The sequence below is a fragment of the Loxodonta africana genome, chromosome 5, assembly GCF_030014295.1.
Source record: "Loxodonta africana isolate mLoxAfr1 chromosome 5, mLoxAfr1.hap2, whole genome shotgun sequence".
NCBI classification, from domain to species: Eukaryota; Metazoa; Chordata; class Mammalia; order Proboscidea; family Elephantidae; genus Loxodonta; species Loxodonta africana.
Genome location: NC_087346.1, coordinates 63,943,911 through 63,956,835, shown reverse-complemented (window position 1 = coordinate 63,956,835; position 12,925 = coordinate 63,943,911). Strand labels below are relative to the sequence as shown.

Here is a 12,925-nt window from a genome sequence, read left to right as displayed (position 1 = left end):
GACAGCATTATTTTGTCAATAAATATTTAAAATATCTACTTTAGCCACGAGATCGCTGGAAATCACTCCATCAGCAGTATTGCTTTTTCAAAAACAAAACTATGATCATTACTAGACCCCTACTTAAAACTACTCCAGGTTCAGAATTCCAAGACTATTATCTTCTGGTTCCAGGAAAGGAGAATGTGTGTATTTCTATTATAATCCTTATCCTGCAGTTCTGTAATCAATTAATTTACATGTCTTTCTACCTCATGAAATTGTTGTATACTTAAGGACGGGATTCTGGAAAACAGTATGTATTCAAGGAACATTTGATGACTGAATAAATGGATTGGCTCATCTCTGTATTCTAAAATCTGGCACAGGTTCAACAATTTTTGCTGAACTAAAGGACTGATTCCACAGGCAGTGGGGAGAAATCATGTCCAACTTCCTGGGGCAGTATTTAAAGCCGTTCATGGCCCTTGTCTAGCAAACCAACCTCATTATCTGCTGCTACTACTCTTCTTCATCATACTCAGGCTTTAGAAACAACAAACAAACTAGGCAGTTTCTTAGCTACTGGCCTCGTTCCTTCTGCTCTGGAATGGTCTCGTCTTTACTCTTTGGGCAAATTTCAGATCAAGAGCTTCTTCCCTGTGAAGCTTTCCTCCAACATCCCACATTCTGGAACACTTACTCATTCTGTCTTCTGTGTCACCACTGTCCCCTGTGAACACCTTGCAATTTCACTGACACTTTTACATTATATAAGTATTTGTTGACACACTTGTCTCCTCCTTTAGACTGTAAGCCCTTTGAGAGCAGGAGTCTATGTTTTTGTATCCCTAGTAGCTATTTCAGTGCCTGATATAATGGAAATATTCTATAAATATTTCTGAAATGACTGAGTGGATATTTCAAGCATAAATCCATCATTACCACCACCATCACCAGTTGCTGTTGACCACGACTCATGGCAATCCCATTTGTGTCAGAGTAGTACTGTGCTGAACAGGCAGATAGGCCTAACTCACAAATGAGCGTCTATTTCCGTTAGTTATTTAAATGGGGAATGAGAGGAAGTATCTTTGCTTTAAGTTTGCTGTTTGTCTTCTGCATTTTATTCCCATTCCACACATAACAAAGCAGGAGATACAGAGGTTAAAAAAAAAAAAGAGGGCAAATAGCACTGGCTTTGGCCATTTTTCTTATAGGCCTTTTGGGCTCTCAACTTTGAAGGCACAACCTTAGATTATGTACAAGTGGATTGCCATTGGCTGCCTTTTGTATTTGCCTGCCCCCATGTGTCTGTTTGTTGTACTGTGGGGGCTTGGGTGTTGCTGTGATGCTGCAAACTATGCCACTGGTATTCAAATACCAGCAGAGTCACCCATGCAGACAGGTTTCAGCTGAGCTTCTAGACTAAGACAGACCTGGAAGGATGGCCCAGCAGTTTACTTCTGAAAAGAATTAGCCAGTGAATAGCAGTGGAACATTGTCTGATACAGTGCTGGAAAATGAGCCCCCCAGGTTGGAAGGCACTCAAAATATGACTGGGGAAGAGCTGCCTCCTCAAAGTAGAGTTGACCTTAATGACACGGATGGAGTCAAGTTTTGGGGACCTTCATTTGCTGATGTGGCATGACTCAAAACGAGAAGGAACAGCTGAAAACATCCATTAATAATCAGAATGTGGAATATACGAAGTATGAATCTAGGAAAATCGGAAATCATCAAAAATGAAATGAACGCATAAACATCAATATCCTAGGCATTAGTGAGCTGAAATGGACTGGTATTGGCCATTTTGAATCGGACAATCACATGGTCTACTATGCCTGGAATGACAAATTGAAGAGGAATGGCATTGCACTCATTGTCAAAAAAAAAAACATTTCCAGATCCATCCTGAAGTACAATGAGTCTTCCTCCAATCCCGATGCCCTGTTCTTCTTCATAGAGTCTAGCTTCTCAAATTATTTGCTCAGCATACAGATTGAATATGTACGGTGAAAGGATATAACCCTGATATACACTTTTTCTGATTTTAAACCACGCAGTATCCCCTTGTTCTGTTCGAACGACTGCCTCTTGATCTATGTACAGGTTCCTCATGAGCACGATTAAGTGTTCTGGAATTCCCATTCTTTGCAGTGTTATCCATAATTTGTTATGATCCACACAGTCCTGTACCTTTGCATAGTCAATAAAACACAGGTAAACATCTTTCTGGTATTCTCTGCTTTCAGCTAGGATCCATCTGACATTAGCAATGATATCCCTGGTTCTACATCCTCTTCTGAATTTGGCTTGAATTTCTGGCAATTCTCTGTTGATATACTCCTGGAGCTGCTTTTGAATGATCTTGGCAAAATTTTATTTGCATGTGATAGTAACGATACTGTTCGATAATTTCTTCATTCGGTGGGATCACCCTTTTTGGGAATAGGCATAAATACACATCTCTTCTAGTCAGCTGGCTAGGTAGCTGTCTTCTAAATTTCTTGGCATAGACAAATGAGTACTTCCAGTGCTGCATCGATTTGTTCAAACATCTCAATTGTTATTTTGTCAATTCCTGGAGCCTTGTTTTTTTCCCAATGCCTTTAGTGCAGGTTGGATTTCTTCTTTCAGTACCATTGGTTCCTGCTCATATGGTACGTCCTGAAATGGCTGAATGCTGACCAATTCTTTTTGGTATAGTGACTCTGTGTATTCTTTTCATCTTCTTTTGATGGTCTATTATACCAGGAATGACAACTTGAAGAGGAATGGCATTGCATTCTTCATCAAAAAGAACATTTCAAGATCTATCCTGAAGTACAATGCTGTCAGTGATAGGATAATATCCATATGCCTACAAGGAAGACCAGTTAATATGACTGTTATTCAAATATATGCACCAACCACTAAGGCCAAAGATGAAGAAACTGAAGATGTTTACTAACAGTTGGAAACAAAGAAGAAGAATCGGTAGTTGGAAGATATGGCCTTGGTGATAGAAATGATGCCAGAGATCGCATGACAGAATTTTGCAAGACCAGCAACTTCTTCATTGCAAATACCTTTTTCCCACAACATAAATGGGGACTATACACGTGGATCTCGCCAGATGGAATACACATGAATCAAATCGACTACACCTGTGTGAAGAGATGATGGAAAAGCTCAATATCATCAGTCAGAACAAGGGCAGGGGCTGACTGCAGAACAGACTATCAATTGCTCATATGCAAGTTAAAGATGAAACTGAAGAAAATTAGAATAAGTCAAGGAGAGCCAAAGTATGACCTTGAGTATATCCCACCTCAATTTAGAGACCATCTCAAGAATAGATTTAATGCGTTGGACACTAATGACTGAAGAACAGATGAGCTGTGGAATGATATCAAGGACATCATACATGAAGAAAGCAAAAGGTCATTAAAAAGACAGGAAAGAAAGAAAAAACCAAAATGGATGTCAGAAGAAGCTTGGAAACTTGTTCTTGCACATTGAGTAGCTAAAGTGAAAGGAAGAAACGATGAAGTAAAAGAACTGAACAGAAGATTTCAAAGGGTGGATTGAGAAGACAAAGTAAACTATTATAACGACATGTGCAAAGACCTGGAGATGGAAAACTAAAAGGGAAGAACATGCTCTGCATTTCTTAAGCTGAAAGAATTGAAGAAAAAATTAAAACTTCTAGTCACAATACTGAAGGATTCTATGGGAAAAATACTAAATGACTCAGGAAGCATCAAAAGAAGATAGAAGGAATACACAGAGATAAAAATCAGAATCATGGAATATTAGAGCTAGAAGAGCCTTATTTTTTAGATGCTAAAACTAAGCACTGTAGAGGGCAATGATCTGCCCAAAGCAACAGAGCTGGGTTAAGAACCCAGGTCTCCTGTCATGAAGTCGAGTGGGCTGCTAATAGAGTGTCATGATATAGTGCTAATACAGTGTCATTACCCTCTAAGTAGGGTTTGATGAAGATGTCTCCTTAATATAAAGAATTTTGCCTTCCAAGGTGAAACATTTGCCTTTACTGATTTTACAACGCTCTCTGGTTATGAAGGAACCCTGGTAGAACAGTAGTTAAGAGCCTGGCTACCAATCAAAAGCTCGGCAGTTTGAAGCTGCTCCTTGGAAGCCCTACGGGGCAGCTCTACTCTGTCCTATAGAGTTGCTATGAGTTGGCATTGACTCGACGGCAACAGGTTTGATTTGGTTTTTGTGGTTATGAACAGTTGCACAGATGTACAACTTTGTGAGAAACGGTGGTATAGACAGACAAGATACTACACTGCCTCAAAATCTTAATAAAACAAAAACTAGTTCGAGTCTGTATATGGAAGGATACCGCTGAGTCATAAAACTGCTAGAAGGAAAAGACAAAATGGGATGGATTCTTATAACTGTTGTATTCTTGACCCATGCCCTGAGAAAACAGCAACTCTATCTTCTTTATTATCAGGTTATAACGGTAGGCTGTCTGTGACAAGATCAGATAATCCAAAATAGCAGACAACCAAACTGCAGTATTTATGTATGGCTTTAGAATTTATATTTGAACATGACTATGTTTACTGTCTTATTAGTTTCTAAGGTTTTAAAACACATGAATAAATGCCAGTGAGGAAGAGACTCAAAAAGAACCCAGAGGCTCTCATTAAGGGGCCTTTCTTTCCTCCTCTACATTTACTATCAAGGGGTTCTATTTAAAGAAGACAATGCAGTAAGCTGCAGTTATTTGTTTTATTTCTCTCTGTGATAAGACCTTTTGATGAGACTCTTAAGTGTTGAAAAGAACACGATTTAATAATAACAGAGAATTACGTCCCAGTGTCTAAATGAGTGTTTTTGTTTTTTATACACACGCCAATCTGTCATAGAGTGCCCTGTTAAAGTAAACAGCCTTGTTAAAAAATGTATGACTAGAAGCGGCAGGTAACTGCTCTGGCCTGTGATCTTAAAAGCATCTGTTTAAATCAGAATATGGAGACTCGGCAAAAACCCAGGAGCTCTGAATAATCGCTTTTCTGAAAAATTGGGGTTTGCAATTATAGGTTAGTTCTGGAGGCACTTATTTTTCTTCTTAGAAAAACTATTGCCCAAATGCTATTTAGAGTCCAGGGTCCATGGTAACACCATACATCTAAGAATTAAAAGGTCTCTTTTGGGTTTTCAGCTGGCCAGATATCAAGTGAACTCTGCTTTTCCTGAGGAGGTTGGTCCACCATGTTCCAGAGACAGGCAGAGAGCCTGGCCTGGGACCAGGAATAAAAGACACTCAACCTTCTTATTGCTCTATGAGATGCTGGAATCTGGAGTCAAAAAGATGTTCTTTCTTCAACTGAAAGAATGATGAAAGAAAAAGGAGTAATAAGGCAGGGTTAAGCCATGAGTTGCAGTCTACTTGACGGCAACTGGTTTGGAGTGAGTCCCTGGGTAGTGCAAATGGTTAATGTGCTTGTCTGCTTAAAAAAAGGTTGAAGGTTTGAGTCCACCCAGAGGTATCTCAGAAGAAAGGCCTGGTGATGTACTTCTGAAAAATTAGCCATTGAAAACCCTATGGAGCATAGTTCTACTCTGACACACATGGGGTTGCTATGAGTCAGAATTGAGTTCACAGCAACTGGTAGTGGTAAGAACTAGTATTTCATATTCCTAATGATAAGAGTGCTAAAAAAGGTACATTCTTTCTCCTGACTCAGTCATTTAATAAGAAGTAAGCCTCAAAGAGCAGAACATATAATTGTAACAGAAGTAAAAACTATCATTTACAGTGCAGCTCTCCACAGCCACCCGCCCCACCCTCTGTGTGCCAGACACCCAAGTTTTGAAACCTTGGGAACTAATAAGACAGAAAACATAGCCATGTGCAAATTCTAAAGCTACATCTAAATACTATCCTTGATTATCTGCTATTTTTTTTCTGATTTTATTATTTTTTTCATTTTTATTGTGCTTTAAGTGAAAGTTTACAAATCAAGTCAGTCTCTCACAAACTTATATACACCTTGCTACATACTCCCAATTGCTCTCCCCCTAATGAGACGGCCTGCTCCCTCCCTCCACTCTCTTTTCGTGCCCATTTCGCTAGCTTCTAATCCCCTCTACCCTCTCATCTCCCTTTTCTGCTGTTTTGGATTATCTGATCTTTGCACAATCTACTGTTACTACTAGATACTAAGGAAGATAGAGTTGTTTTTCTCAGGGCACGGGCCAAGAATGCAACAGTTATAAGAATCACCCCATTTTGTCTTCTCCTTCTAGCAGTTTTATGACTCAGAGGTACCCTTCAACACAAACACAAACTCAAACTCAAATATATATATATATATACACACATATGTTGTAAGGTGTTGTCAAGTCAGCCTGAAACTGGTGACCCCATGTACAGTGGAATGAAATGCTGTCTGATCCTGTGTCATCCCCATAGTGGAATGCAGATTGGACCATTGGGATCTACAGGTTTTCACTGGCTGATTTTTGGAAATAGATTGCCAGGCCCTTCTTTTTAGTCCATTTTAGTCTGGAAGCTCAGTTGAAGCTGTTTAGCTATCGTAGCAACATGTAAGCCTCCAATGACAGATGGGTGGTGGCTGCATATGAGATGCATTGGCTGGAATTGAAAATTGGTCTCCTACATGGAAGGTGAGAATTCTACCACTGAACCACCAACCACTATATATTAACCCATTGCTGCTGAGTTGATTCTGGGTAGAACTACCCCATATGGTCTCACAGGCTGTAATCCTTACAGAAACAGACTGCCATATTTTTCTCTGCAGCTGGTAGGTTCAACCCGCCGACCTTCTGTTTAGCAGCTGAGCATTTAACCATTGCACTACCAGGCTCCTTAGCAATATTATGATTGAAAGAGAAAACAATGAAGTTGTCAAAGATTTCATTTTATCTGAATCCACAATCAACATCCACGGAAACGGGAACCAAGAAATTAAGCGATGTATTGCATGAGGGGAAAGCTTGACAATGAATAAGGAAGATGGAAGAAGAATTGATGTCTTTGAATTATGGTGTTAGTGAAGAATAATGAATATACCTTGGGCTGCTAGAAGAATGAACAAATTCGTCTTGGAAGAAATACAGCCAGAATATTCCACAGAAGCAAGGATGGTGAGACTTCATCTCACGTACTTTGAACATGTTACCAGAAGGGTCCAGTCCCTGGAGAAGGACATCATGCTTGGTAAAGTAGGGGATAAGTGAAAAAGAGGAAGACCCTCAATAAGATGGACTGAAAAGTGGCTCCAACAACAGGCTCAAACATAGCAATAATTGTGAGGATGGCGCAGGATTGGGCAGTGTTTCACTTTGTTGTACACAAGGTCACTATGAGTCGGAAGTGACTCGACAGCATCTAACAATAACAACAATTGCACTGGGTAAATCTGCTGCGAAAGAGCTCGTTAAACTGTTAAAAAGCAAAGATGTCACTCTGAGGACTAAAGTGCACCTGACTCAAGCCATGGTATTTTCACTTGTTTCATACTCATGTGAAAGCTGGGCAATGAGTAAGACCAGGGAAGAATTGATGCATTTGGATTATGGTGTTCGTGAAGAATATTGAATATATCATGGACTACTAGAAGAACAAACAAATGTGTTTTGGAAGAAGTACAGCCAGAATGCTCCTTAGATGAGAGGATGGCTAGACTTCGTCTCACATACTTTGGACATGTTTTTGGAGGGACCAGTCCCTGGAGAAGGACATTAGGCTTGGTAAACTAGAGGGTCAGCGAAAAAGAGAAAGACCCTTTATGAGATAGACTGACACAGTGGCTGTAACAATGGGCTCAAACAAACCAACAATTGTGAGGATGGTGCAGGACTGGGCAGCGTTTCATTCTGTTGTAGACAGGGTCGCTATGAGTCGGAACCAACTCGACAGCACCTAACAACAACATTATATATAATGTGTGTGTATATGTATTTGTATATGTATATGTCGTTGTTGCTGTTAGCATCACCCATGGTGGACAGGTTTCAGCGGAGTTTCCAGACTAAGACAGACTAGGAAGAAGGACCTGGTGATCTACTTCTAAAAAAATTGGTCAGTAAAAATTTTTTGAATACCAGTGGTACATTGTATGATACAGTGCCGGAAGATAAGCCCCTCAGGCTGGAAGGCACTTAAAATACAACTGGGGAAGAGCTGCCTCCACAAAGTAGAGTTGACCTTAATGACACGGATGGAGTAAAGCTTTCGAGATGTTCATTTGCTGTTTTGGCACAACTCAAAATGAGAAGAGAAGGAACAGCTCCAAATATCCATTAATAATCAGATCGTGGAATATAAGAAGTATGAATTCAGGAAAATTGGAAGTTGTCAAAAATGAAATGTGTGTGGATACTGTCATTTAATTTCCATGACAACTTACAAAAGGCATCTATAATATAGATAAAACACTGAGACTTCAAGACAGTTTGGGTTGCTCAAGTAGTCCAAATCATGGCTTGTCTTTTTAGTGCTGGGCTGTGCATCTACGTCTGCCAATTGTAAGGTTCATGGTATCTGTACACTGCCATAGTCCAGACAGAATGAGAGAACCTGTGCCCAGCTCAGAGCAACAAATACTGCAGCCCACAAACCACTGAACTGGCAGTCATGCTAAGTCTATCCATGGAGCCCTGATGGTGCAATGGTAAGAGCTGTGACTGCTAACCAAAAGGTTGGCTGTTTGAATCTACCAGCAGCTCCTTAGAAACCCTGTGAGGCAGTTCTACTCTGTCCTATACGGTCGTTATGAGTCAGAATCAACTTGACAGCAATGGATTTGGTTTCTAAGTCTATCCTGAAAGCAGCTGTGAGCTCTTCTCACACCTGGTTAACTGGAGATCTCATGCAAGGAAGTCCTTCAACGGAACTGTCTGTGCCATAACCTGGATCCGCACATTGAAAAGAAGAAAATTTAAAGAAAGAAAACATGCAACTCTTGCCACCTCCATTGAGGCCTGCCTTGTGGTCATGAGGAGATCTCTACTTAGAGGCTGTGAGCCTACAGTGCAGGAGGGGTTTCTCCCTGTTAAAGTGGCTCAGCTCCACCTCTACAAGTTCTGACTACTCCAGTAGAGAAGGACAAAGTTTCACAACATATTTGAGCTCCAGTGCATTTACTATTTGGTTCAATGCCTTTACAAAATCCAAAACAAAACTTGGCTGAAACATGAACATTATCCCAGAGTGTCGGTATTTTTCCACTGCAGGGACAGGCCAGCAAAATCAATCATCATCAGCTCCAACTTTTTTTTTTTTTTTAATTTAAAACTGAGGTCAGAACCAAAATGCCATGGAGGATGCGTTTTCAGGTAGTTATTGGGCACATGCTATGTGTCAGGTCATATGCTGGATGATGAGAGTTAGATTCACCTTTAGGTGAACAAAACCGAGATCCCTGTCCTCACAGACCTTACAGTCTAGTGCATTGTTCCAGAAGCTTCTTTATCTAAGAGCCTATTTTTGATGAAAAGACTATAGCCACTCCATAGGTATGGTTGAGGCAGGAGAAAGACTTAAGCTTTCTGGCTGTATGAAAAGCCAGCTGTAAACCTAAACCTCAAGCTTCCTTAAACCTGTTCTTAAGGCCTTGTCTTCTTGGGTTCTTGACAACATTCCTGAATAAGAGGTTACTAAGAGTAACCAGCAAGAAAGATATCTGATTATAAGTTCCTCAAGGAAGAGCAGAAGCCTGTGTACTGTCTCTCCTACAGCTAACAATAAACATCCAATAAATGCTTACTGAATAACAAATTACCTTATATGCTTCCTGTTGTTATGAAAAAGCAAAGCCATATTTTGGATTCCTCACCCTTTTAGTTCTGAATGGCAACTGAAACTTCATTATGAACAAATATTGGTTGTAATTGCATTGCAGAGGGATTGAATTTTAGAGCAGATCATTTTATAGATAAGCAAACTGAAGGCCAGAGCAGCTGGATGACAGCTAATGGGGGAGACCTGGGGACAGAGCAGTCTCCTGACTCCAGTGCTCTGTGCACAGACTCATACCCTCTCTACCTTTTCTCCCCTGGAAACTGTGACACTAATGACTAATGACTAAATTCTAGTTCCAAACTAACTTTTCTTTGGAACACAATTAAATTCAGTATCTACTACTGAGTGGAAACCTCTTCATTATTGGCTAAGACATCAGAAAGCTTAGTTATGGTGAAAATATATAGTAATCTATCTTTGACAGAGTCAAAGTCCATTCAATGGGAAAGACACAGTCTCCTTAACAAACGGTGCTAGCAAAACTGGATATCCATTTGCAGAAAAATGAAACAGGATCCATATCTCACAGCATACACAAAAACTAATTCAAAATGGATCACATGCCTAAATGTTAAAGTTTCTGGAAGTTAAAGTTTCTGGAAGATGACATAGGGACAAAGCTAGACGTCCTAATTTTTGGCATAAATATACTATCAAACACAACTTAAATGCATGAACAACAGAAGTTAACTAGATAACTGGGACCTCCTAAAAATTAAATACTTATGTTCATCAAAAAGACCTTACCAAAAGAGTAAAAAGTGAACTTACAGGCTGGGAAAAAAATTTTGGTGATGACATATCTCTCAAGGGTCTAATCTCTAAAATATATAAAAACTTCAACAACTCAACAACAAAACAACAGACAATCCAATCCAAAAATGGGCAAAGGAATGAACAGACTTCATCAAAGAAGGCATTCAGGCTGCTAGTAAACTCATGAAAAGATGCTCATTATCATTAGCCATTAGACAAATGCAAATCAAAACCACAAGATACAATCTTACCCTTAAAAAATGGCATTGATCAAAACAAATAACAACAAAAACAGTAAACAACAAATACTAGTGAGGTTGTGGGAAGACTGGAACTCTTACACACTGCTGGTGGGACTGTAAAATGGTACAACCACCATGGAAAATGGCATGGTACTTTCTCAAAAAGCTAGAAATAGAAATACCTTGTGATCCAGCAATCCCACTCCTAGGTATATATCCTAGAGATATAAGAGCAGTGACAGGAATAGGCATATGTACACCCATGTTCATTGCAGCAGTATTCCCAATAGCAAAAAGATGCAAACAACCTAAATGCTTATCAATGGATGAATGGATAAACAAATTGTGGTACATACATACAATGGAATACTACCAACGATAAAGAATAATAATGAGTATTATAACATCTTATAACATTGATGAATCTGGAGGACATTATGCTGAGTGAAATAAGTCAAACACAAAAGGACAAATATTGCACGATACCTATTCTTTTATAAAAAGTCAAGAATAGGTATACGCACAGAAAGCAATGCTTTTTGATGGTTACTGAGGGTGGGATGGGGAAGAAGGGGGAATCACTTATTAGATAGGAGGCGTATGTTAATTCTGGTGATGGGAAAGGCAATACACAATACGGGGGTGGTTAGCACAACTTGACCAAGGTACATGAAGACACTGAGAGGTACACAAGAATAAAGGACAATTTATGGTAAATTCTGTAACATATACAACTTTGCAACAACAGCAATAACAAGAAAAAAATATGTGGGTGGTTACATAGGTAGATATGTATGCTATATGTGCATGGGAAAGCATATGGGGGTACATGTGTGTATATATAGATATATTTGTGGGCATATGTATACACATGTTTGTATGTGCTGCATATATATTCATATATACAAGACAGCACAAAGAGGGCACAGTTATGGATACTTCCTAAACATATTCAAACACTTTGTGGGATTGATTTACTGGGTTTGAAGGATCAGGACCAAAGTCTCATGGGACAACTAGGTCAATCAGTATAATTTAGTTCATAAAGACAATGTTCTAACTTCTAGTTTGATGAGTAGTGTATGGGGTCTTAAAAGCCATCTAAGATGCAATTACGGTATTGGTTACTCCCTGTCTGGAGCAAAGCGGAGTCATGGAAACCAAATACTCAAGGAAGAAATTAGTCCACAGGACTAACGGCCCATGTGAACCACAGCCTCTTCTAGGTTGAGAGCAGAAGGTCTAGATGGTGCCTGGCTACCAATACCGACCGTTATGACCAGGGACACAATAGAAGATTCTTGTTAGAATGGGAGAAAAATGTAGAACAAAACTCAAATTCATAAAAAAGACCAAGCTTACTGGACTAATTAGAGACTAGAGGAACCTCTGAGACTATCACCCTCAGACACCCTTTTAATCTGGAACTAAAGCCATTCCAGGAGGTCACCTTTCAGTCAAATAATAGACTGGCCTATAACATAAACAATAACATCCGTGAGGAATGTGCTCCTTTAATCAGTCAACTATACAAGAGCAAACAGCCAATATTTATCCAAGAGTTGTGAAGGCAAGGAGGGGCGGGGAAACTGGATGGAGGGAATGGGGTGGGTGGGGTGGAAATGGTGAGTGCTGACACATTGCAGGGACGGTATCCAATGTCATGGAACAATATGCGTATGAACTGTTGAATGAAATCTAATTTGCTGTGTAAACTTTCACCTAAAACACAATATTAAAAAATATAGATAGTAATCTCCTTTATTCTAAAGTAAACATTAGGGAACCCCATTCACAAGATACTGAACATAGAAGATCCATTTCTAAAGCCAGAAAATTTACTGCCAATCAGAAAATCCAACACATTTACATACCGGCCGTCCATGAATGCTTTCATAATACAACAGCGCTTTCTGGAGAGCCACTTTCTCATTAGCAATCTGGTCTTTGGTCATATCCTGTAAAAACACCAGGACACAGAAACGAAAGAGGAGAAAGCACCTGTTAATATTCCAGCTTTGTTATTCAAAGGAATTTACTAAAGAAAGGTTAAAAAGAATTCTCATATAACAGCTCTCTCCATTTATATCAAAAGCTCGCTGAGGAATTAGCTATTGCTGCCTCTTGCTCAAAATATGGACAGCGTAGCAGATCC

The 12,925-nt window shown here is 39.6% G+C and overlaps 1 protein-coding gene across 11 annotated transcripts in view; it reads right to left on the bottom strand.

Annotated features, from left to right (window-relative positions):
- The window catches only part of FAM13A (family with sequence similarity 13 member A), a 363,829-nt gene that overhangs the window by 17,178 nt on the left and 333,726 nt on the right, over positions 1–12,925 (bottom strand). For all 11 annotated transcript variants that reach the window (XM_064285550.1, XM_064285551.1, XM_064285552.1 and 8 more), the window contains one exon: positions 12,645–12,728. In XM_064285550.1, coding sequence (XP_064141620.1) covers positions 12,645–12,728 — 84 coding nt within the window. The remainder of the gene's footprint in view (positions 1–12,644; positions 12,729–12,925) is intronic.